The sequence below is a fragment of the Triturus cristatus genome, chromosome 1_1, assembly GCF_964204655.1.
Source record: "Triturus cristatus chromosome 1_1, aTriCri1.1, whole genome shotgun sequence".
Taxonomy (NCBI): Eukaryota; Metazoa; Chordata; class Amphibia; order Caudata; family Salamandridae; genus Triturus; species Triturus cristatus.
Window position 1 is genome coordinate 1,131,946,387 of NC_140579.1, and position 26,582 is coordinate 1,131,972,968.

General features: G+C 43.3%; 1 protein-coding gene across 2 annotated transcripts in view; it reads right to left on the minus strand.

Annotated features, from left to right (window-relative positions):
• Positions 1 to 4,537: 4,537 nt before the first annotated feature.
• Positions 4,538 to 26,582, minus strand: part of BLACAT1 (BLACAT1 overlapping LEMD1 locus) — a 78,710-nt gene continuing 56,665 nt past the window's right edge. Inside the window, exons 2-3 of one of the 2 annotated variants that reach the window (XM_085599771.1) lie at positions 13,879 to 14,023; positions 4,538 to 7,051 (exon numbers count right to left, since the gene is read on the minus strand). In XM_085599771.1, the coding sequence (XP_085455897.1) occupies positions 6,907 to 7,008 (102 nt within the window). In that variant the 5' untranslated portion in view covers positions 7,009 to 7,051; positions 13,879 to 14,023 and the 3' untranslated portion in view covers positions 4,538 to 6,906. The remainder of the gene's footprint in view (positions 7,052 to 13,878; positions 14,024 to 26,582) is intronic. The other variant, XM_085599772.1, reaches the window with a different exon arrangement.

The window sequence follows — 26,582 nt, forward strand, 5'->3', positions numbered from 1 at the left end:
CATACTGAGTTCTGAAAACTTGATTTGAATTTCAAATGGTCTTTTGATGTTTATTTGGCACATGGCGTGGATCTATGACTAATACATTCATGGAAAGTAGGAAAAGGCAAGTCCCCCGGGCTTGGCTGATTATCAGAGCGCACAGCCTACTTTAATAATCTGTAGAGAAAAATAGGCCAACTGAGTATAAAATTAGAAGTCTTCCTCTGAGCTCTGTGACTATGTGTATATGTGTGATCTTGTTTCTGCGTTTACTCTAAAACCCTAACTCCCATTGCAAACTAATATATTTCTGTTTGTGTCAAAGAAAGACGTAGCCGCAGACTCCTGACATAATTGAGTTTCAAACCTTGTGGCAACTTCCTGACAAGGTCGAGTTCAATGGAGGCCTGGTAGCAGACTCCGGGCAGGTCAGTGGTCAAGAGAGCCTTGGGTCTCACATGGGGCCAACAGCAGAGTCCTGGTGATAGAACCTCGACAAGTCCTATTCCACGCCTGATGTCAACCTCCTGATGCTTTATTGCTCAGAGGAGGCATGGCGATAAACCCAAAACATGACCTTGTTCGGAGTCTGGCTGGTAGCAACCTCCTAATCCCTCAGTGCTCAATAGAGTCCTGGTGGCTGACTGCTGACATGACCCTGCCTTAGCCTCCTGACTCCTCAGTGCTCAATAAAGTCCTCATGGTTGACCCCTCACCTGGCCTTGTTCCAGTCCCCAGACCCCTCAGTGTTCAAGAGGGCCTGGTGCAGACCCCTGACAGGGTTCGGGGAAACACCAAATAACATGAACGCTGAACGACACGTTGCCTTTGCAATGTGGGTGGAACAACGAATGCAATCTAAATATATTCTCTGCTCCACTATCTCCTACCAAAATCAGGGACACAGAGAAGTTTTTCTGATCAGATCTTCCATAGCCGGCTTCCCTGTAGTATGAAAGATGACTGTTAAAGTATGCTGCTGACAATATCTCTGTGTAGTCTCAGTGCTTTCATTGCAGCCGGTGTTACTATTGTATTTAGAAAATGGTGACAGAAGGGCATCACTGCATATCCTGACTGAGCCCACACCTATGGAAGTAATTCCTGCTATAGAGACACTCCCTGACAGAGAACATCTCTTCACAGTCACTCCCACTGAATGCTCTCTTCACAATCTAAGCCTGCCTCTGCCAACAGAAAGAGTTTCTGTTAATACAAGGCAGATTTTTAGAAATATGTTGTCACTCCTAATTCTGGGAAACAGTCATAACACCACGGTCTTAAACACGTGTATTCCGACTACACAAGCTCAACCATGCTTGCCTTAACCACTCTAAGTGCTGGCGGCTGCTGCTGTGGTGAAGGCGGAAGCAGGAAGATGCCAGGAAGAGACAGTGACGTAAGTAGGGCTGAGGGGTAGTTTTCATGGCTGGGGGGGAAATTTCAGGGCTCGGTGGGTGGGGGTAGTTTTAGGGACAGCTTGTGAGGTAGTTCGGGGTAGTGTATGTAAATGGGCAGGGTTTTAGGCCTTGCAACAGGGGAAGGGGAAGGGATTAGAGTAGGTTTTTGGGACAGCACAGGTGGTAGGGGGGATCGGGGTAGTGTAAGTAAATGGGCAGGGTTTTAGGCCTTAGGGCAGGGGAAGGGGATGGGTAGACAGGGTAGTTTTAGGGACAGGGCGGGTGTGGGGGGGTCGATGCAGTGTTTGTAAAGGGGCACGGTTTTAGGGACAGCACAGGGGTGGGGAGGTCAGGGTAGTGGTGTCCTTAGCCATACCTACTCCTTTACCATTCATGCCTATCCCACAAAATTGCATGGAAAAAGCATGGATTGTAAAGGAATGCATGGTTAAGAAGCATTTGTGGTTTGGTCTGCGTGTTAGAGGCACACATGGTGTTGGACTTGGCCCTTCTGGCAGGTTCACCCCTGAACTTTTTTTGCTTTTTACTGGTGACTTGGTGTGGTGATTTTTTGGTTTCTGCGCACTTTCCCTGTGTCCCAGGGTAAAGTGCGTGCGTGCTCTGAGTGCATGTGGTGAGATAGGCCTGCCCTCCCATAGGAATGCATGGGGAATGTATGTGTCCCTAGTAGTTCCTGATGCGTGGGGTGTGCAGGCCCGAGTTTGGTATGTGCGGACTCGTGGGAGTGAATGCTGCGCGATGATGTGTGCGGCGTGCATGTACCTAGTGTGGAAGTGCCACTTCTAGAAGTGGGCACTTCTGTGTGCAGTGTGTCTGGCGTGTGATTGGCTGGAGCTGAATGGTGAGCCTGGCTCCAGGAGTCTGGTTGGGTCTGCCCCAGTGGTGAGTGTGAGATTAGCATGCTGATGGCTGGGGAGGAGTGCACCTTGGACCTGAATAGGGCAGGGCTTTCCCCCACACAATGCTGGCTCCACCCCCTGTGGTGCGACTGACGACCCTAGCCCTGCCAGTGAATAGAGTGAGGGGCTGAGCACATCAAGGGTGCTCCCCAACCAGCTGCGACTGGTTTTCCCCCTCACTCTGAACCCAGAACAAAGGGTTTTTCTGTATAAAAATGGGGCTGTGTCCCCACAGAAAATGTTCTACTTTGGATCCTGACAGGAGGGGGCTGCTGCTGCTGCTGCTGGAGGCCAGGAGGAACCGCCACTTGGGATTGCCTCCCTGCCCTGGAGGGCCCAGTGAGCTGGCCCCTGGCCCAGCCTGGCCCCCTGCCTACCTTCCCAGGGACTTTGCCGGACTTTGCGCTTGTTGGTGACCCTAAAGCGCCTGGAAGCGCCTTTTCATTCACTTATAGCGCTAGGAGCGCTTTAATTGGGGCCAGCAGCGCGGCGCTGCAATTACCAGTGAGGGAACCCCGACGTAGGGATTCCCTGCTATTTTTGCGACATTCGAAGCGGGTGCCCACCCCGCATTGTGTGCTTGTTGGCGGGTGCCCACCCCGCTGATTTAAGTATTCCTACGGCGGGTGCCCACCCCGCCGTATAGTGCATACCGAGGGAGCCCACCCCTCTTATCACCGGAGAAATCACCGCGGCAGCCCGGTTCTCAAACAGGAAGTCAGGCAATCTGTGAGGGACGTGGGCGTGGTCTAAAACAGGAAGCGGACGGGAGCCTACCCCGCGCTCCTGTGACGGAGATCAGGAAGAGGACCGTCAGCCTAGAGTCCGGACGGAGGGCGGGAGCCTACCCCGCCTCCGTCGGTGAAAGAGAGCCCTGCGTCGCCCGGAGGAAGCCAGCGCGCTCCAGGGAGTGGTGCCGGCATCCAAAGAGTGCCCGAGTTCCAGGGCGGGACCTGAGCCTTCGCCCCGGTGAGTGGTGTCGGGAACTCCTGAGTCCCAGAGGGGGACTCCATCGTGGTGCTGCCGGTGAGTGGGGCTCGGCCACTGGGTGGTTGGGGGTGTGTCGGGGCACGCTTCTCGGTGCCCGCCCCCCCCCCTATCGAAGTCCGGGCCGGGGAGCGCCGTCCTCGTTCCCCATCCCCGCTGCCCCGCCTGACAGTGGGCAGCGGCAGCCGTGTGCAGAAAAGCATCATCTTCGAGTCCAAAGGGACTCCAACGGTTGGGGCCATTGTGTTTCAGAGTCCAGAGGGACTCCAACATTAGGGGCATAGTTGTATTTGAGCGCTCCTGCGCTCCAACGCTACGGGGGCATTTCTCCCTGTCTCAAGCCCAGAAGGGCTACCGCCAAAGGGGGCATATTCGTTTTAGAGCTCAGTGTAGCTCCAACATACGGGGGCACATGTGTTCTGAGAGCCTAGAAGGCTCCCATGTTTGACCCATCATTTGGCTAGAGCCCAGAGAGGCTCCAACGCGTGGCCTACACCATTCAGAGCCCAGACAGGCTCCAACGACTCCCATAAGTGTTCTAAGGGCCCCGAGGTGCCCAGGCCCCAGTCCCTACAGCTGCCCAGCACTTAGTGGGCAGCTGCAACGTTTAGGTTGGGGCCTCTGTGTTTTAGCTTGCGCAGCTTGCGCAGCCGCGCCCTGACTTTGCTGGGACATAGGGCGTCCTAGCCCCGACAAGGCCAGTTGGCCTAGGGACTGCCACAGGTGGTGGCGAATGTGAGTTTTGCGCTATTGTTCCTTTCCTGCACCTCTGAATGTGGTTATGCGTCATGTGCTTTGCTTTACACCGCTGAATGTATTTTATGCATCATGTGTTTCCCTTGTTCTACACCTCTGAATGTGATGCATCATGTATAAAGTGCGTTTACCCCTACAGGTATTGTGATACTTAGGTGGTTGTTTTCTCCCTAGTACAGGTGGTGCTAGTGAGGTCCTGATTCCCTGCGCAATATTTTCCTAAGGTGGTTAGGGTTGCGTAGGTGGTACTTACCTGATACCAGTAGTTACTGGTTGGGTGCTACATATGTTATTTTGTACTACAGTATTATTCCTATGTTCTAAAAAGTGCTAATTCCTGACAGTGGTCCAGGTGGCCCTGTCCCCTGTATATATAATCCCTTGTAAATTCTGCCCGTGCCTGTTGGCACATTGTAGAGTGTGTGTTTTTATCTAATGTGTTGTGTATAATACAAAGGCTATTTTTATAGAATACCTTGTGTGGAGTTTCCTTTGTGGTGGGCCTTGGGTGTTGTTGCTGGGTGCGCGCGCAAACGCTTTACACATCGCCTCAGGGATAAGCCTGACTGCTCGTGCCAAGCTACCAAGGGGGTGAGCAGGGGTTATCTTTGGCGTGTAACTCCCCAGCCCTGACTAGAGTGGTGGTTTCTGTCTGGCTTTGGCGCAAGCCCTAGCCAACCAGAAATCCCATTTCTAACACATGGGTTATCCATGTGTGCCTCTATTATACAACCCCAACGTCTGTCTATTCTGTCTTCTAAACATTTGTCATGCTTTCGTTTTGAATTGCCATGCTCTATATTAAATTTATGTTCACATATCAGAAATTACTTCCAGAGGGAGAGGCAGGTTGGTGCCTGGAGAAACATCTTCATCAGGTAATGCTCTTTTAAACTGTTTCTAATATATTGTTTCAACAAATATCTAACTGCTTTTGCGTGTGTTTATTTTGCACTAGAGATTCTAATTTTATTCTTTATATTATCAAACATTCTGCCTCTTTCACTCAAAAGAACACCACACAAAGTTCTTAAGTGGTTTGTGAGAAGGGTTATGGTGTGATCATGTGTTATGAGGAATAAAGTACCCCCCTGCTGTACCCTACAAGGATATTGCAAGTCACCTTGGAGTTCCATGACCTATTGAAAGAAGTTAGCCTTCGGCTTCATGTCCCTATATGGTTACAGAACTCTTCAGTGATATATGGCCACAGATCTCCTCAGTGACTTGCAATATTCTTAGAATGTACAGTAGGGGGTACTTTATTTTTACCTCTTCGAGCTTACGAGAGTTCAGGTAGGTGCAGCAGCTTGTGCCTTTCGCTACAACCATCGTTACGAAATGCATCCTCTTGTTTGACTCATGGGGACTATTCTCCCATAAGTCCCATAGATTGGACCACCTCCAGGGTCCCACTGGTGGCGGCCCTACTTCATTTGGGGAGGCCATCTCCAATACGTAAACACTCTATCCTACCTTTTCTTTGGTCCTGATGAAGCACTAGGGATCTCCTCCTGAGACCATTATAAGCGCGAAACATGTCGACCTAGTATACCTCATCTACACACTTGCATAGCATCTATTGGCTACTTAGGGCCATTACAACCCTCTAGTAGCCACTAACCTTTTGTTTTTTTTAACTGTGACAGAGGGATCTCTGGCAATCTGATCCAAACAGATACCCTCTAGCCACTTTTAATTCACTTATCACTTCACGAGCACTACCTCGCACGCATCATACGGCATAATAACAAAAAGATCTCTGCCAAAGCGACCCTTCAGGGAACCGTAGGGCATTGCGGTACCGGCCTGACAAGGAGCACTGCCTTATGATGAAGCATGACATCCCTTGGGATGTGTGAGAGCCCCAAGTAAAAGTCACCTTGACTTCCACTCTTATCTCTCTAAAACGACTCCCTCTGTCTTCTCTCAGGAACAGTGGCCCTTCATTTTGATTGATTCATTATTTGGGAGCATGGGCACTGGACCTTCATCAAGCTCCTTGTCCCCCATCTTCTCTTTTTTTGAGTACTTTATCTTATACATTTGTTACTGAGGTTTCTGATACTATTCCTTTAGATATTATGGATTAAATAGAATGTCTTTTGATATTTTGTCTTTTATACCAGAAGAGTTTTATCAGATAAGTCCATCACAGCACAGACCTTCAAGAATTCTTCTAACCCATAATAAAACAATTTGCTTTTCTTCGGACAATTTAATTGGTTTCAAATGTGTCCGTATAAGAGGAGTTGAAAGAAGGAATTATGTTTTAGAGCTGTAGTTGAAAGATGGAACTTTTATATGTTAAATGGTCACAAAATACTGCAGCCAGTATCCCTAATGTGTGTGGTGAGTAACACATGCCTGTGGTTTGACTAGAGGTTTAGCACAGTGCCCAAAAGCATTTAACCTCTTTACTTTCACCAACCCTTGCCTCATTGGACTTTTGGTTTAAGCAGTGCCCAAGACTGAACTGTTTCAAATCGACCTCAGAACTAGACACAAGATCCCTGATGTGCCCTGTAGCATTGAATGCACTATTCCCCAATGAGGTCTCTTGACATGGCTGTAATATTCAATATGTGGTGTTTATGATACTGTAGCTGATAGTTATAAGGGGAACACTGTGTTTCCACCATTTTAGGATGTCTCTAAAACCCAGCACTCCTTTCCCCACTCATCCCAGACACTTATTCAAATATAGACCGCTAGCAAGCAGGCCAGGGGGAGGACCCTCAGCCCTGCAGTAGGAACAGGTTTTGCAAAGTGCCATTCAAGGTGATAGTTAAAGTTCAAATATATACACCATGGGAGATGGTGGCCCCAAATGCAAGTCTCTGTTCAGGGGCCTCTCCCCGTCATACTGATGTTTCCTGCTCCCCATTGGGCTCCTCCTTTTTCCTCTTCATCCTGCAGAAGCCATGGAGTCCACAGAAGCAGGCAAAGGTGAACTGTGGCATCGCCTAGGGCTGCTGATCCTTCTGCTGTTTCATCTGGAGACACCTAAGAAGAGAAAGGAGGTACAGAAAGAGTTACATGCGTGGCTGGTAAGGTTGCAGCCCATGTTACTGTGTGTGATTATGTTTGGAGAGAGGAAGATTTGGTAGGCCTTTTGGGGTCCATCTGTCTTTGAGGAACCTTATTTGTAGTCTGGGTCCATCCCTCAATGCCTGCCCAATGATCAGTACCTAAAACTGCTCTTCTGCACCTGTGCAAAGTCTTCAACATACACTGGCACAGTTTCAAGAATAAAGCTGCGTCCCATCTTTCTTTTCCCTTCAACACAGTCTTCGTACATGTGTTCACGGCACTCACACACAACCATGGAGTGATCCTAGATCTGCCACCATCCAACGAAGGGCTTCTTAAGTTCACCACCCCAAGCCCTGTTGACTGGTATGACCATTTCCTCATTGCCTTTGCCATCATCCACTCGAGAGTGGTGATTAATGATCAACCTATAAGATCCCTACACTGTGTCAGACACATGGAACACATTAATATCTCTTAGCTATAAGCAAGTGTCTCCTTAAACTTACCTGCTTTTCCAGAAGAGCAAGTGAGAATCCATTATAATGTAACTCTTTTATATTCCATGTTTCATGAAGCACTCCCCCAAATTCTAAAACACAAAGAACCTGATCCTTTATGCAACTGAAACATAAATTGAGGAAAGAAAGTCCACGTCACTTGTGGCTACTGAATATGTCTGGCGTGCAAATTCCCACTCCCTCCTCCCCCCAGAAACTACAAGAACTACAAATCACCCGTCATCTGGGTAAATTCCATATTCAAGACAGAGCAAAAGACTCTACTCAAAAATCTCCCAAAATATTGCATGAAATTAGCAAATTGAGCACATATCCTTCCAATCCTCTTGTGGTCAGCACACCCATTGACAAATGTGAGGACACATTTCCCTTCTACTCCTAATCAGTGACCATGGTCTTGGGGCACCAGTGAAGAAACATCATGTGTAGTTATCTTTCAAGGAGATTACTTTCGGCAAAGTTATTAACACTATTACTATTACCATTATCGGACCCTCATCCCACTTTCTCAGCCTGATTCCGGGCATCCTTCCTAATGACATAGGCACCTGCATTTTCCCATTCAGAACAAGTTGATTAACACATTCATAAGACAAAGAGAGGTCCCAGTCGGTTCAAAAGTAGGTCAAACAACCCTTCTCCTTAATAAAACAGGAGTTGATCTGGAAGATCTTTGCCTTGTGACGAACCTTCCGAGTCTAGAAAAAGCCGTAGAAAGCTGTTTAAGAGCACTGTTGTCAAAACAAAACATTTCAGAAAAGTATATTTGACAACCTAAATTTTCATTTAGGCCAGATTGCAACACAGATACCACAAGGCTACCAATAGTAGATGATGCATTATGCATCCTCAATATTGGTGTCTCTTGCGTACTGATCTTGCTAAACCTATTATCTTTTTGATAGTTTAATCACCCCTCTTTTCTAAATATCAGTAAACAATGCATGGGAATTGATGGGATTGTCCTTACCTCTACTTTGATCATTACAGCTAGCAAATAAAAATCAGGAACACTATCCTATTTCTCTTCTTCAAAGCAGAGTGTTCGCTAGTATCTGTTCTGGCGCATATACTGTTCAGTTTTTACATTCATCCTAGGCTCTCTTCTCAACCTCTATCTTATCTCTTACTGTAACTTCACTGATAAGACTCCGTTGAACCTGAAAGTTTCTTCCAGTGATGACATTTTACCCTTGACCCAGATTCTTGATGACAACAATCCTGGACACCCTCCCAATACATCAAACTTAATCATCTAAAACTAGCATTTCTTCTGATCCCTCGCCCCCCGCCGTGCTTTATTAGTGCCAGTGTGGTTGGATACGCTGAAAATGTTACTGGTTTGGTGGAGGGTTTTGATTGAGGACAGGAAGAAATGGCGCTCAAGCAGGTACGCAATCGAATTAACAGATGTGACAAATGAGTACGGTGCTGCCAGGTCAGGGGAATACAAACCCAAAACAACCCCTGCGAGTGTGCAGGTTAAGACCCACACTGTAGAAATTAGAACAAAGTCCTGTGCACACGTTTACAGTTTGATGGTTTCAGTGTAGAAACTGCTATATTTATATGTTTATCGAACAATGAGGACAGGTAGGAAGGAAAGGGTCGTCCTTCCTAGGTGTTTCAGAAATAGTCTGAAAACACGAATAAATCTGACGTGTCAGTCCGTGGGAACGGGAGACCTCAGCTCCCGAGTGACGGGCGAATAGTAGACACGTCTAAAATTCCAGTGTAGTGGGCCCACGTCCGTTTATTCGTGTTTTCAGACTATTTCTGAAACACCTAGGAAGGACGACCCTTTCCTTCCTACCTGTCCTCATTGTTCGATAAACCTGTGTCCTTACCGGGTTGGAATTATCACCGGTACTGCACCCTGAAGAGTCACAATTGTACCGCGTTGTGACGAAACACGTGTCGGCTGGCTTTTCAATTCTTTATTTGATCTGGTTTGATATATAAATATCTTCAGAAAGATTCTCCTGATGTCAACCTTCATATTTCTTTTTGCACAAAGTACACTTGATTATCGGTTTCTACACTGAAAATGTTAGACTTTAAGTCGACACATTGAAAAAGTCTATGGCCTTCACCCTTGGAAAAAACCTCAGTTTTCAAGCACATCAATTTCCAAGTCAACTCTTCCATGGGGTTATACTTTACATCCCAGAAACTAATTTAAAAGCTTTTGTTGAATTGTACTGGACTACATGAAATATTTACGATCAGATATTCCCAAGATGCTCCTATGAAAGCACCCTACATCCGACAGCAAACTGGTGTCAGGTGAACAACAGAACACACCGCCCCTGCTCTCACCGCACTTCAACAGCCACACATGAAAGCTAGGACTATTTTCAAGCTGGGATCTATCATACATGTAGCTCTCCACTTCGGGTATAAAAATAGAAAAACTGGCATGTGTTCACTGCAGAGTTCTGACACCAATACCAGTCATAAAATACAAAGAATACGTTCTCAATCTTTCTCAGTAACTGCCTAATGCACTTGCCATGTTTGCAGAAGAAAACCATTTTCCAAAGTTCCTCAACATCTCACCAAACCCTTTAGGCTTGCAAAAATTCAGATAGCCTGGACTCAATCTGCACTGGCCAAACTGAGGGTAGGTCTTTTTCAGTAAACGTCTTGTGCTGGCACCCTATAAGAGGAAGTTCCAAACATTGCGCTTGGTTCACAGAGCCAAACATGTCAGGACTCTGTTCTACTTCTCCTAGGACTTTCACCAATAGAACGCCAATTAGATTTCTATTACCATGGATTTCCACTAACATTTGCTAAAATATATTTTGCAATGATTACAAAGTAAAACACGTTTGGCTTACTAAAGATACACCAGCAATGTGAAGTGGGTGGGGTAAAGGCAGTGTCTAACATGGTCATATACTGCTCTTATGGGAGTGTTTTCCTAGTGCGAGCCACCAGCCTTAAAGAGAAAAGAATATCTTGTGTTCTGTCGCTACATCTCTATCGGTTTTCCTGTTAAAGGAATTCTCTTTCATCTCTTTTCCACATGCAACCACTCAAATCAGGGGAGGGGGAAATAAATCCCTTACGACTATGTGGCTTCCTGAGTGGCCAAGAAGAGTGGAAATGGTTGACTCCGTCCATTTTGGCCCTGTTTCTTATTTAATGCATGAGAGAGAGGCTGTCAATGTTTGGTAAGGGATCTGGTCACTTATGCTTTCACAGAAAAGAATCAGCTGTGAGCTTCTTCTGGATCTACAATTCTTCATTGACATAGCTTGAAACAGGGACTGTGGTTTAGGAAGGAGGTTAATTATTGTTATGTTTATTCTGCTCTTCAGAGATGGGCAGGATGGATCCACTTCAGTGCTTAATTTGCAATAAAGTGCGTGCCAGGGCCCTTCACATGAGGCCCTGCACGCTGCACCACCCATTGCCTCTGACAGTGCTGTCAATAAAAGTACCAACAGAAACATCAAACTCCTTACTGTTCCAGGCGCCACCCAAAGCTATAAGAATGATGTGGAATAGTCTGAATAGTCATTTTAATGTACATTGAATTATGAAAACTGTTGCTCTGCTCATCTCAAATTTAACACAGACAGCGCCACCATGAGGTAGACTTTCATTTGTGCCAGTGTTGAGAATTAAGTGCCAGTGTCAAGCACCGGAAACCACCAGCTTAAATTTAGCACTGATCTACTGCAGGCTCAAAGATAACTCTGAAAACCCACCTTTTATTGCCAGGCATTTCCTGAACATTATCAGTTCAATGCCCCTCTCATTCCCCTTTCCTGTCCATTCTTCCCGTGAATGCATGTTTAGAGTAGAGGTGCGTGGAGTACAGCCTGTCCTTAAAGGGGTGCATAATTCTCAACTTTTACATTTCATGACTGTAGAAACTTTTAATCTTCACATTCTCTCACTCATGGGCCAGTTGTCACACAAAAAATATTTAGGAATAAATTTCCTGTTTAAAGTGCAGGGTGTTTTTTAATCCTGCAGGTCCGACTTTAAGTGTTTTTTCTCGTCTGCCTTTTTGTCCAAACTTCCCACACTTTAATAAGCTCATGAAGTTTACAGATTTTTTTTTTAATTTCCCACAAATTGTATAAGCAAAGTCCAGCAATTTTGCACAAACAGGAAATTTGTGTAAAACAATTCACAGTGTGGTTGCCTTTCCGTGCCTTATTTCTATTTTGTCATAATTCTACAAAAACAAGACACAATACTCAGACATGACCTCCAGAACTAATCCCATCACCACGGTGGTGGCCTCAAGATTCATATGAAGTATTTGTCATGAAACTGGAAATACTCTAGACTTAGCCCCTTAAAACTGAACAGGGAGCATTAATCAGTGCCTCTCGAAATGGTCAGCGGTGGCTCCTTCGCTAAGGCGGAGGAGCATTGCCCCACTGCTCTGGGAGCAGGTCAAAAAGGAAAAATAAAATGATAATAGTGCATTGTTTTTTTTTTTCGTGGCTCAGCTGGTTAGGGGTGGGCTGGGGCTGGGCTGTTACAGAGGAGCAGGGGGAGGAGTTGTGAGCACTCTCTTAAGTGCGCATGACTGTTTGGCCAGACGTCATGTGCACTTTGCATGTTCTCCACCAGGCTGTATTGTACAGCCTGTATGGAGAACATGCACAACGTCACAGTCCCTCTCCGAGTGACGAACCACAGCGCCCAGACAAATCACAGAATTGCTGTAAAGCAGCATTGTGATTGGCTAGGGGAGCCTGGGAGCCTTGTGCTTCCTGCCCCTTGAGTCATGCAGCCCACTGAACAACCGAAGAGGATTGGGAGGCGGAGGCTGGCCTGCATGCAAGTGATTTTTTTTGCTCCCCTCTCCTCGTACCCAACCCCGCAACCCGCCACCCCACCGACATTAAGTAGCAGCCGCCACTGGAACTGGTATTCCTACTAAGCCACTTTGGACCCAGGTCGGAGAAATTATCTCAACTTCAGCACCTTATCTGGCCGTGCTCCAAGGAGATGGTGTGAAAGATACTTAGGAGGCTGGGTGTAAATTAAGAGATCATTGGAGAAGAACACTCGTGTGCATGCATGCATGCATACAAGCATGCATATTGGAACGCACAAATGCACACTCTTCTATAAACGTAAAACGCCACTCGTAAAAATTTCCAGTAAGCAAAATATCATGCTGATTTGAATTTCCGGCTAACATTGTTTACATTTCTGCCATTAGGAATCTAAACGATGGGGAAAAGTACCACTCAGCGAGATATCTCACAACCATTCACTTTGCGAGTTTGATTAAAAGGTTGTGCCTTAGTTGCCCTCATTGACGTTTGGAAACCCAGGTTGGAAACACGATACATCTGAAAAGGACCTTATCGATCCCTTTGTTGCATGACACGTTTCTCCCAGAATCCCAATATACCCAGCTTCCTGGTTGCTGTGCTTAACAGCACAAAGTATTAAGGCTCAAACAGAAAAGTGAAAAAATGAATAAGAATTGGCACTGCCAATAGTTCTGGTTAATACTAAAAGTGCCTCTTCAACTATTGTTGAGTTTAAGCACTTACTAACTTGTCATCATACATGCACTCATCCTTGCACTCATACATCCATCCACTGAATAATAAATAAACCAGACACACAAACTCGACAAGTATATGCTAAATAAATTAAAAGAATAAGAGTAGGAAAAAAAAACAAGCAACCACTTAAACTTGGCAGGCATGTACTTGCAATGCAAAAACAAATGAAACATAGCAGCAGACCACCGCCGTGCATGGTATTGTATATGGCGCATCGCTGTTTTCAAGTTCCCATATATCCGTCATGTTTGGAAGTAATGTGTTCGCCATCTTGGAGAAGTAAAAACAAAGGTGCACTATGCACAATACCATTCTAAGATTGCCGCTCTGTAGGCATCACACTGGGAGGCAATCTTCAAATACTAAAGTATGTAATGGATGTGGTGGCCTGCTAAATGCTTTCAAATATGGTGGACATCTTGGAATAGTAATACGTTTCCAAATATGTTTAACAGTAGCAGCTGCACAGGATGCGACACAATGCATATGAATTGAGCAGCAAGTTAGAGGCCTGTTCGGACTATCTGGGAAGCAGCAGGATGGTCTAAGAAAAGTAGAAGTAGGAAGGAAGAATTGAAAGTAAGTCTATAAAAGTTAAAAATAAGGACTAGCCCACCAGCCCAGGCACTGAACTGCATGCACTATTTCTCAGATAGATTTGTAAGTACGATCAGACAAAATGCTGTCATTCACAGGGCAGTAGAGCCAATGGCAGAAAAGGACTAACCCAGTTGTTCTTCGACTTTTGAGTTCTATGGACCCATGTTTAGTCATTAATTGTATCCAGGGACCCCCACTGAATCACTATTGGAACCAGGAGACCCAGCTGGAGCCTCTGTTGAAATCTGGAAACCCTTATTCAATGAGTTGATCTGCAAAACAATATACAAAATTACAGAAAAAAGCATTAATCAAAGAAATACACAAATCGTGAAATATTTTATTCAATTCAAAAACAAGCATAAAAAAACAAAATTAATGGGTAGGTTGGAGCTTTTCTAAATTCAATTGAGGACACAGATCGTCCATACCATATTCTGTTTGATGAATTTTCCCTGCTCCCTCAAATCAATCTGAGGACACCAAATTTTTTTTTTTTGTGTCTAGTTTCAAACCTTCACATATATAGCATTTGTTTGAATTTTCAACTGTACATTTTGCTTCTTTATTTATAAACACTTTATTAATCTGTGTGGATTATTTTATATTCTAAGCAGTCACGGACCCTCTCAGAAGGCTTAGTGAACCACAGGGGTTGCAGGACCACAGGCTAAGAACCACTGGGCTAACCCATTTTCCCCTGCAGTATGCTGTCATGGGGAGAAGCAGAATGTGAATGACATTCAGATATAAAAAGGCTGACCCAAAGACCCTCTATATACGTATATGTATGTATCTAGATTATTTTAAATGCTTTTTATGACAAGGGACTTGCAGACAACAGCACCTGTCAGACCCTCCTAAGAATGTGTAGCATGGATTATTACAGTGAAGATATTCAGTGCTTAGGGATTGTTAAAGGAAGAAATCCACACCAAAATGTTTGCCTTCTATATTAACCTGTGAGATTACAAATAGCAAATTATCTGTCTACATTCCAGATCTATGGAATCGGACATAATGTTTCTCAATTAACTAATCAAGTCTTTATCCTTTTTCACTATAAAAAATGAAGCAAACATCGGTATTGAGTCTTAAAATTAAAAATATCTAAAAAATGACAGCTGTCAACAATATACAATCCATTATAAAATGGCATAAAAAGGATTCTCTCTGTTTTTAATTTACACATAATTACGGGACAGACAAAAAAAAGAAAAAAAGAATGAAGGAAAGAAACAACCATGACAAAACCATAAAATACCTAATGACACATGTAACATAGGTGAAGGAGAGCACGTGGAAAAACAGATAGAACCAATAACCTAGACTAGGCGGACCAGTCCTGAGACGCAGCCACCTTGGCCAACCAACCACAAACAGGGTTCCAAATCCGACCAAGCCTTTTCCTCGAGGGATCATTCTCAATTAATACCATCTCCCGCCTGCTCATAGGTAAAAATTCCCACCACCAAATCCATGGATTGGGTGGCTCACTAGCGAGCCAGAATCATGCCAGAACCAGTCAAGCTAATGCGATAGAAAAGAAATATACACAAGATAGGTAGGAGGAAATAGCTGGTGAATGGCAAAACATAATACTAGTGCACCCACTCACTGACTCACAAAAATAAAAAATAATATCGATCAGATAGATAGATAGATAGATATTCTTTTTAATTTTTTTTCTCCTGAAGAAAACAAAGGCTACAAGAACGTTATAGTTAGGCTCAGATTTCACACATACAAAACTATAGAAATTCAGCATTTGTTGTTACCTGAGCTAACTATAACTTATGCCCCCACATATTATAGATCTTTAAATGTCATAAACATTAATGAAACACTTACAATCACTGAATGATGTCATCAGTGATGTCTCTGACCATGTCATGGGTGATATGATATATGAGGTCATAAGCAGGCATTGCGGGGACGTAAGTTATAGTTAACTCAGGTAACTATTACTGCTGAATTTCTAATAGTTTTGTGCATGTGATATCTGAGCCTAACTATAATGTCCTTGTACCCTTTGTTTTCTTCAGGGGAAAAAATAATATCTATCTATCTATCTATCTATCTATCTATCTATCTATCTATATATATCCACTGAAAAAACCATAGGCTTCAGGGATGTTATAGTTAGTTGGACATTTTAGTTAGTTGAGCTAACTATAACTCGCGCCCCCGCAATGCACTGCTGATGACGTCACATATTACATCATTCATGACATGGTCAGTGACATCACTGATGACATCTCAAATGACATCACTGATGACATCATCCAGTGACTGTGTGTTTCTGTAAAGTTTAAATATGATCCGTGTCTGTGATCTCTTGGTTTGAGGCTACAACGATTCAGCCACTCCTGGGGAGCATTACTTGTTGGATAGATATATATATATATATATATATATATATATTCACTGAAAAAACCAAAGGTTTCACACACGTTATAGTTAAGAATTAGCATTTAAAAAACCTTGCAAATTCACTGAAAAAACCATAGGTTTCACACATGTTATAGTTAGCTGGACATTTCTCTCATAGAAAACCAATGAAATTCCCCCGTTATAGTTAGTTCAGCTAACTATAACTCGCGCCCCCGCAATGCACTGCTGATGACGTCACATATTACATCACTCATGACATGGTCAGTGACATCACTCATGACATCACTCATGACATCTCAAATGACATCACTGATGACATCATCCAGTGAATGTGTGTTTTTCTGAAAATTAAATATGTTTTATATATGTATATCTCAAGGTCGATGGAAGAATAAATGGGTATATAAGTGTCTAAATGGATGATTTGTTTTTGAAAAATTGATTGTGTAACTGACTGATTAAGTGTATCATGGTGAATACATGGCTTAGTGAGTAATCTTTAAATATGTAAATATCTGTATCAGTCTCTCACTTTGTGTATAAGTGGCTGCATGGGTTGTTGAGTAGCTACATGGGTGTCTATATAGGTTATTAGTTGGTTTTTTGAGCATCAGTCTGAGTGTCTGCATGGTTCGGTGGGGGGTATTACGTAGTGCATAGGTGCATGAATGAGTGACTCACTGTTTGTATGTGTTGAAGACAGCACGTCTGCAGGACTGTATGGGTGGATGAGTGTGTGTATGGGTGTGTTAGTGAGTGAATGACTGTCTCAATAGTGTCTCTACGAGTAACTACATATGTTTTAAACTAGTATATGTGACTATTGGTGTATATAAGTGAGTATATGTGAGAGTGAGAGATTGAAAGAGTTCCTGTATGAATAAGTATGTGTTTCTATAAGTGATTGTTTAAAAGACTAAGTATGTGTAAGTTCCCGTAGAAGTAAGTGTGGTGGTGTGTGTATAACTGTATATGCAAGTAAATGTATGTTTGATTCTTTATTAGCATGAGTGACTATGTGTGTCAGTAACTCTATAGATGAGAGGCATTGTGTAACAGGATGTATAGGTGTATGAGTACATATGATGAGTGAGTACATGTATGAGTGACTGTACAGTACTGTTGGTGAATGAGTGGATGTGTATGTGGATCTTAGAATTACTGAAGAGGTTGTTGTAACTGGTATTGGTATGTCGATTGTTTTGAAAATTTTAGTCTCTATTTTTGAATGTGTGTATCAAAGGTTATATTAGGGGGAGAGGAGGTCTGCCACTCTACCACAATGATGATGTCATCAGTGATGTCATCAGTGATATCATTTGAGATGTCATCAATGATGTCATGAGTGATGTCACTGACCATGTCATGAGTGATGTAATATGTGACGTCATCAGCAGTGCATTGCGGGGGCGCGAGTTATAGTTAGCTGAACTAACTATAACGGGGGAATTTCATTGGTTTTGTATGAGAGAAATGTCCAGCTAACTATAACATGTGTGAAACCTATGTTTTTTTCAGTGAATTTGCAAGGTTTTTTAAATGCTAATTCCTAACTATAACGTGTGTGAAACCTTTGGTTTTTTCAGTGAATTTGTACGGTTTTTTAAATGCTAATTTTTGAATTATTTAATTAAATATTTTTTTTTTTATAATAAAAATAAAATTCCTATGTATTCATTTATATATTATCTGTATCCTTTTATTTGTTTTTGCTTTTTTTTTTTAAATTTCAATTAGGATAAAGTTGAACAGTTTTTTTAATTTTTGCAATTAATTTTTCTCCACTTTTTTTTTTTATATAAATTCTTGGGGTGCGCGCTCTGAGCGCGCTCCTAGTACAATTTCGTAAGTTTTTTATGAATACCGTCGTACGTTATTTACGTACGCATATATACGTCATAGTGCGCGCTGGGAGCGCGCACTCAGTACGTATGCGTACGTACGTACGCATGCGTGCGTGCGTCCTACGCGCTCCACGCGGTTCACTTCCGCATACGCTTAAATTACGCGCAATAACGTTCGCGTATACGCGTGTTCAACGTATGCGCGCTACGTACGCGCATATGACGTATGCACATGCGCTCCTACGCGTTCGCGCATGCGTAATCACGAGGTGCGCGCTCGGAGCTTGCGCAGTGCGCGCACCTCGGGTTATATGCTTAATAAAACAACACTTCTTATTGGTTATCATTACTTTCAGTTTCTGATTGTTTCAACACCACACCCAATCCCCTCATGGCAAGTCATGTGATCAAGAATCATCACTTTTGATTGGTTTGAAGTACTTTCAGTTCCAGATTCTTTCCAAACCACACCTACTCCCCTCATTATTAGTTCTGATTCCTTTGGAGAAGGAGCTATTCTGTTGTTGAGAGACAATGGCTGAACAGCAACCATCTTCAGACAGTGACCAGGACACTCTTGAGTGGCAGAGGAGCAGGAAGCAGAAAGACAGCTTTATATGGCAGTTTTTCACTTTTCCAGAGGGACAAAAAAAGGTAAATGCACCTAAAGTTACTTGTGTACTTTGTCAAAAAGTCTTGTCACGTGGGAATCCTAACAAGAAGTATTCTTTTAGCATTCACACTATGTTGAGGCATGTTGACAAAATGCATCCAGTGACTTACAGCCTGACACATTTTCCTTATCATTTACAGAGGCAGAAAACAGCACATGTCCTAACAGCTCCTTGAGACCATAACCATGTGTTACAGGGTGAGTGATTAGACTAGATCAAAGAAAATGAGCCTTGGTGACGTTGAATGTGTTTGCGTTACACAGTGCTATCTGAAACACCACACAGACCTGAGTACTACACATGGGAGTGTTGGAGAAGCTGCTGCGTGTGTGCCAAGAGTGTGTTTCTGGACACAGTGTATTGTCTGGTGCAAGACAGATGAGCAAAGAGACTTCCAAAACTGCATGAAGACTGCTGGGATGTATGTAACAGTGCATGTGTGCTAAGGGTTATTTTCAGTTTTGAACATATGGCATCTACATGTGCCTTTGCTATTTTGAAAGGGAAATCTACCCTGTTGGTTTCAAATGTTTTAGCTTTTGCCTCCCATTTGCGATTAAGTGATTTCTGCTGAGTGCTAACCACCACATTTGAAGAAAACAAGCTGTCCCTTTCCTGCAAGTGCATGTTTTACAGAACAACTGCAACACAAATTACATCTCTGGCCACAATTCCTGTGCGCACACAACCTCATAGTGTGCGTCTAAGCAGAAAACAGAATTTGATTTGCAATTTGAAAGCACATTTACTACTGTGGTAGAACAAGTGATAATTACTGTTACAGCCTGACACATTTTCCTTCTAGATCACAGAGGCAGAAAAGACCACATGTCCTAACAGCTACATCATACCATGAGCATGTGCAATCTGGGTGAGTGACTACACTAGAGCAAACAAAATGTGCCTTGATGACGTTGAATGTGTTTGCGTTACACAGTGCTATCTGAAACACCACACAGACCTGAGTACTACACATGGGAGTGTGAGAGAAGCTGCTGTGTGTGTGCCAAGAGTTTGTTTCTTGAGACTGCGTATTGTCTGGTACAAGACAGATGAGCAAAGAGACTTCCAAAACTGCATGAAGACTGCTGGGATGTATGTAACAGTGCATGTGTGCTAAGGGTTATTTTCAGTTTTGAACATATGGCAACTACCTGTGCCTTTGCTATTTTGAATTGAAAATCTACCCTATTGGTTTCAAATGTTTTAGCTTTTGCCTCTCATTTCAGATTAAGTGATTTCTGTTGACTGCTAACCACCACATTTGAAGAAAACAAGCTGTCCCTTTCCTGCAAGTGCATGTTTTACAGAACAACTGCAACACAAAATACATCTATGGCCACAATTCCTATATGCACACAGACTCATGCTGTGTTGGTAGGCACAAAACACAGGCTGCCCCTTTCCTGGGTCTGCAATTCTTACAGAACTAATGCTAATTTCAAATGTGCTACCATTTTCCTCTCTTTTCTTTCAAAGTGATTTCTGCTAAATTCTAACCATCACAATTAAAAACAAGCTGTCCTTTCCTTTCAACTGCAAGTCTTACTTTTCAACAGCAACGCAAATTAAATCTCTGTCAACAATTCTTCTCTGCACACAGACTCATGGTTTGATGGTAGGCACAAAACAGTATTCCTCATTCTTACCAGTACACATTAACTTATTGTGAAAACATACTCCATAATATCTTACAAGTTCAAAACAGTTAAATATCTCGCAAACCTCAAAATGTAAAACATAACTTTTGAAGAAGATTCACAATTCTAATATTTATCTCAAAAATCACCACATACTTCCCCTCTCAAACTCATAACTCACCTTTAAAATTAGTTAGTTGTGAAAGAAATGTGCCACTCAAACAGCAGACTATCAGAGTCAGAATATCAGAGCTCTACACCTCTCTCCTCTCTCCAGAACCAGTAAATGGCAATGTTCCCTCTCTTTTTTCACACATATACATGTTAATTTCAAATCTCAGTGCTTCCCACTTTTTTTCAAATGAAATCACACATTTCTATTGGTTGAAAACTTCAACCCCTTTCCAAATGTACCCTTCCTCCAACTTGACTTCTGCCTGCTACCATAGCAACAGGTCATGGAACACTGCTGTGAAGAGAGAGGTCAGAAGTTCAGCAGACAATGTTTCATATCCAAAGAGCAAGAGTGCTTGACTTTTCAAACCTAACAGCCAATCCATAGTAATGTTCTTTGGTAACACATTTTTCTGTACCAATACAAAACATGCTTTTTAAAATTTAAACATACAGCCTAGTTTTTAGTGTAGAATGGTTTGAAACAGCCAATGAGTTCTTTTTATAAAAAAAACTATGTGTGCCCCCATTTTTCAACTGTCTTTCATTTCATATTACCTTTCTACTGAAAGACACCTCCTGAGTGCATCCAGATCTCCTTGGATGATGTTCACAGTGTGGATTGTAGGTCACAGCTATGTCTTCTGGAGTGAAAAATTTACAGAAAAAAGAGGTATGGTGAGAGACCTTGCTTTGCCAAATGTAGACATTAAATGGATTGGTCAGAGAGGGTTAAAGTGGCACCAATTAATGCCTTTGGTGAAAACCTTTCTACATCTCCCACAGCCTAACCTTATTATTGTGCACTGTGGTGGTAATGACCTAGGCACTTTAACTGGGGTAGGTCTGGAAATGCTTATTAAGGACACCTTTGTGCAATTGATGTCGCTTTTTCCACAAACTGCCTTTGTATATTCTAACATATGCCAAAGGCAAAAGTGGAACTTGTCCAACCAATTTTGTCCGCAGATTGACAAAGCAAGGAAGCACATCAACAATTCTATTTCTGCTTTCCTCAGAGACTATGGTATGGGTTCTATATACCACAACAACTTGCGTTACAACATGCAAGACATTTATAGAGGAGATGGTGTACACTTCACTGATGAAGGCAACAGAGTCTTCCTCTTGAACTTTAGACTCTGCATCGGTACTTACTTGTAGGTACCAAAAAACACACAATAAACACAAGGGCTCTTTTTAGAGCCACCTTATATCTTTTTACTTAATTGCGAATATCTTTTTTTTTTTTTTTTTTTTCGGGTGCGCGCACTCGGCGATATTTCTTTTCAAAATGTAAATCTTTTTTTTTGCCCTACAAGGTCCTACTGTGACCCCCTTACAATGCCTAGTGAGTCAATATCTCCCCACTCTGCCCCCTTTTCAAGTTCTCCCCCTTTGTTTATCACCCCCTCTTTATGCGAGAGACAAAATGGCGGCCGCCGCTTCCTGATTTCCACCGATTCGAATGTTTACTGACATCTAACAACCAATCAGAAGTGCGCTCGCACACGGCAAGGTGCGCGCACAGGACTTGCTCAGTGCACGCACGCTGCGCGCGTACAGATATATATATTGATTTAAATGCTAATTTCTCAGGAAATACTGAACAGATTTACACCAAACCTGCAAACGGCACTTCATACCTCTCTGCCAAATTTCACATAATTCTGTTCAGCCGTTCGGGCTGTAGCTGCGACTAAAGTCCCTATGGAAAAATGCATGGGGAAAACGCGTTTTGGGACCCCCTTTTTTCTCTGCCCCCACTTGACGAATCACCCCGAAACTTTCAGGGTAGGAGCTGAGCGGAGCGCCCCATTAGTTTTGAAAATTTCGCCAAGATTCGTCAACCGGCGCCAAAGTTATTCAAAATAGAATTTTCAGATTTCCTATGGAAACACGGTCCTAACTATAACTACCTACTGGCGACCGCCAGTAGGTAATATATATATATATATATATATATATATATATATATATATATATATATGTATGCCCAGCAGTGCTTAATTTGTGCCGGTGCACTTATTTTACAGGGCCGGGTCGATAAGATTGTTTTTCCCCTGGGCAGCAGGCCCAGTAACTATTAACAAAAATGTACCTGCTCTCCTTGGCCTCAGCTTGTGGGTCTTCGCACGCTGGCCCACCCTGGTCCAGGCATTTTGAGCGTGCATCATCATCACGTTTGTGAGGTCAGCAGTGCATGCCTGCCCTTCACATGCCATTTCTATTGGATAATCATGGCTGAGAGCGGGCTCATGGCTGAGGTGGGCTGAGGCAGGCTGGGAAAGTTCAGAACAAACATTCCACAATGTCATAGAGCAGATTAGAAGTGCGTAGCAGCCTTTCTTTAATGACCTTGCACTGACCTGAAATTCTGCATTTGGACCGCTCGTGGTCGGGGCCACTACCAACTTCAGTCATTGTCAGATGCAGGTGTGGACGTGTTCCTCTGTACACTATAAAAACGGCCAGCCCTCTAATAGCTGTGCTGCACGAGCATGGCAGCATTACTGGGAGCAGCTGGGCCGGAAGCACTGCAGGGCTTTCTGAACTGCAAACTAACACGTGGTGTGCACAAGCTAATTGGAGCACCCATCCGGTGGCCCACTGTGACCAGGAATCACCCTCATGGATCAGGTAAGTGGAGGAAATCATTGTTGGTGCTGGGAGGAAGGGGGGTAGGGTGGATGTGTGTGTCATATGTATGCATGTGTTATTGCCTTGGCCTTGTAAAAGAGAACGGTGCATTTTTGTAGTGTTTTCGTTTAACCACACCTTTTACCAGTTCACACTGTCTGCTGACCTCACGTGAGGAAACATGATTGCAAGGGTACAAGATCACATTTATAAGAAGAAATAGTCAAAAGGAATTGCAGATATCTGTATGAGAAGGCCGTTTCTAATGTTCCAGTTGCTTTTAAATTTATTGGAGTGAAGAGATGGGCTGATGGGGGTAAGAAGAACCAGAAAAAAAGAAGAGCTTTTAAAAACGGCACCCAACTTCCAGAAAGAAATGGGAACGCTTTGTAATTTAAATGGGCTGAAGGAGGTTAGCTAATAGCAGAAAAGTATTTTTGCATATGAATTCCACATAGTTGCTGCATTCTCTGCAGAATCAATTTTTGTTTCAAATATAGAAATCCATGTGAGGCACAACAGATGGATTTCAGAATAAATTCAACTTTCACAAACGTTTGTTATGGTAAAGGGGTCTGTGAACTTTTTCTGCTTAAATTGTGCTAGGGTGTTTTTTTCTTCATTTATTGAAAGCTCGAGTCATATGCCCACACAAAACAAAGTGAGTTTTCAGGAGAGGTGATCACGTGACCTAGTGACTGCCGCTGCCAACGATGAATCACAGGGAACCCGGTAGGAATCCCTGGGCTCAACACATTGTGAATCCAATAAACCTCCCTTTGCATGAAAACAAGTATAATGTAGTCTTGATTGTTGAGCAGTGCTTTTCTGCCCTCATTCTGGGATCTCACCACACATCACAACATGTAAAGCTGCTAGAAATAAAATACGGATTCTGCTTGTCACCTCTGCTCTAAGTACACAGTGTGAAACCTGAGTCACCTGAGGTTAAACACAGCTACCTTGCTTGCCCAAATCATGTGATCATAGATTAGCTTTATTTCACCACACACCCTTTTTGCCAAAATTGTGCTATGAATGCACTTTTTGCTTTCATTTTTCCCCAAAATTTAATCAGGGTGAGAACCTCCTTTACTTTAGGAAGGCTCACTAACAGAAATTCTGATCAGGTATTACACCTGGTGTTCAGCCGTGCCAGTGGCAGATGTGGGTGGAGCCACTGGAGGAAATGGGTGGAGCCGGGGGGAAATGGGTGTGGCCTCCTAAGAAAAATTGTGAGCACCTGCACCCATTATTTTACAAATTAAGCACTGATGCCAAGGTGTATTGAAGTATGAGTGGGTGTATGAGTGTCTGAATAGATGATTTAGTAGGAGTGTGACTGACTGTATAAGTGAGTGATTAAACGTGCCTTACTGAATGCATGGGTTAGTGAGTAAACTGTGTAAATGTCTGTATCAGTCTGCCAGTTGGTGTGTAAGTGGCTGCATGGGTTGGTGAGTAGCTACATGTGTGCCTTTATGGGTTATTGATTGGTTGTCTGAGTTTCTGTATGGGTGCCTGAGTGTCTGTGTGGGTGGGTGGGGGGTTTCTGACTATGTTCATAGATGTGTGAGTGGGTGATTCACTGGGAGTATGGGTTCAAGAGTGCATCTGTGAAGGGCTGTGTGGGTGGGTGAGTGTGTATGGGTGTGTTAGTGAGTGAATGGTGTCTCAGTGGTACATGTGGGAGTAACTACATATGTGAAAGGCAGTATATGTGAGTGTTGGAGTATATAAATCACTGTATGTGAGAGTGAGTGATTGTGAGAGTGGCTGTGTGGATGAGTGTGTGCTTGTATCAGTGATTGTATAAGAGAGTAAGTATGTGTAAGTATCTGTATGAATAAGTGAGGTGGTGTGTGTATAACTGTATAGGTGAGTAAATGGGAGTGTGAATGATTCTTTGCATGATTGACTAGGTGTGTGAATAGCTCTATGGATGAGTGGTGATGTGTGAGGGTCTTTATAGGTGTACGAGTGCAAATGATAGTGCTGTATTGATAAGTGACTGCATATATGAATGACTGTATGGGTGAATGGGTGGACGTATGTGTAGACCTAGGAATCAGTGAGTGGGTACGTAGTAACTGGTATTGGTGTGTCTATGGTTTCAAAAATGGTAGTTTGTATTTTAGAGTGGGAGTATCAAAGGTTATGTTCGGGTGTGAGGAGGTGCATGAATTTATCATGTGGATGATGTCATCAGTGATGGCACTGACCATGTCATGAATGATGTAATATGTAACGTCATCAGCAGTGCATTGCGGGAGCACGAGTTATAGTTAGCTCAACTAACTATAACGGCCGAATTTCTCTAGTTTTGTAGGAGTGAAACGTCCAACTAACTATAACGTCCCTGAAACCTATGGTTTTTTCACTGAATTTCAAAGGTTTTTTAAATGATCATTTCTAACTACAACGTCCCTGAAACGTATGTTTTTTTCAGTGAATTTCTAAGATTTTTAAAATGCTAATCTCTAACTATAACGCCCCTGAAACCTGTGGTTTTTCCAGTGAATTTCAAAGGTTTTTAAAATTATAATTTCTAACTATGCCTACAGAGGTAGGACATGTGTGAAAAGAGGATGAAAGGCACAGAAAGAAGGAAGAGAAATGAAGAAAGAGGCAACAGAAGTCCAGAAAGACAAAGAAAAGTGCAAAAAGAAGCAAGAGAAATGCAGAAATGACCAACAGAGGTGCCGAAAGAGGCAAGAGGGGTGCAGAAAGAAGCAACAGAAGTGCAGAAGGAGACAAGAGAATTTTAGAAAGAGGCAAGAGAGTTTCAGAAACAGGCAAGAGAGGTGCAGAAAAAGAGAACAGGAGTGCAGAAAGAGACAAGAGGTGCAGAAAGAGGGAAGAAAGGTACAGAAAGAGGCAAGAGAAGTGCAGAAAGAAGCAACAGAGGTGCGAAGGAAGCAAGAAGGGTGGAGAAAGAGGCAAGAGAAGTGCACAAAGAAGCAACATAGGTGCAGAAGGAGACAAAAGAACTGTAGAAAGAGGCAAGAGTTGTAGAAACAGGCAAGAGAGGTACAGAAAAAGGGAAGAGGGGTGCAGAAAGAGGCAAGAATGGTGCAGAAAGAGGGAAGAAAGGTACAGAAAGAGGCAAGAGGAGTGCAGAAAGAAGCAGTGGTGCAGAAGGAAGCAAGAAGGATGCAGAAAGAGGCAAGAGAAGTGTAGAAAGAAGCAACAGAGGTACAGAAGGAGTCAAGAGAACTGTACAAAGAGGCAAGAGAGTTGCAGAAACAGGCAAGAGAGATGCAGAAAAAGGGAAGAGGGTGCAGAAAGAGGCAAGAGAGGTGCAGGAAGAGGGAAGAAAGGTACAGAAAGAGGCAAGAGGAGTGCAGAAAGAAGCAACAGAAGTGCAGAAAGAAGCAAGAGAAGAAAGAAGCAACAGAGGTGCAGAAAGAGGGAAGAGGGGTGCACAAAGAAGCAACAGAGGTGCAGAAGGAGACAATAGAACTG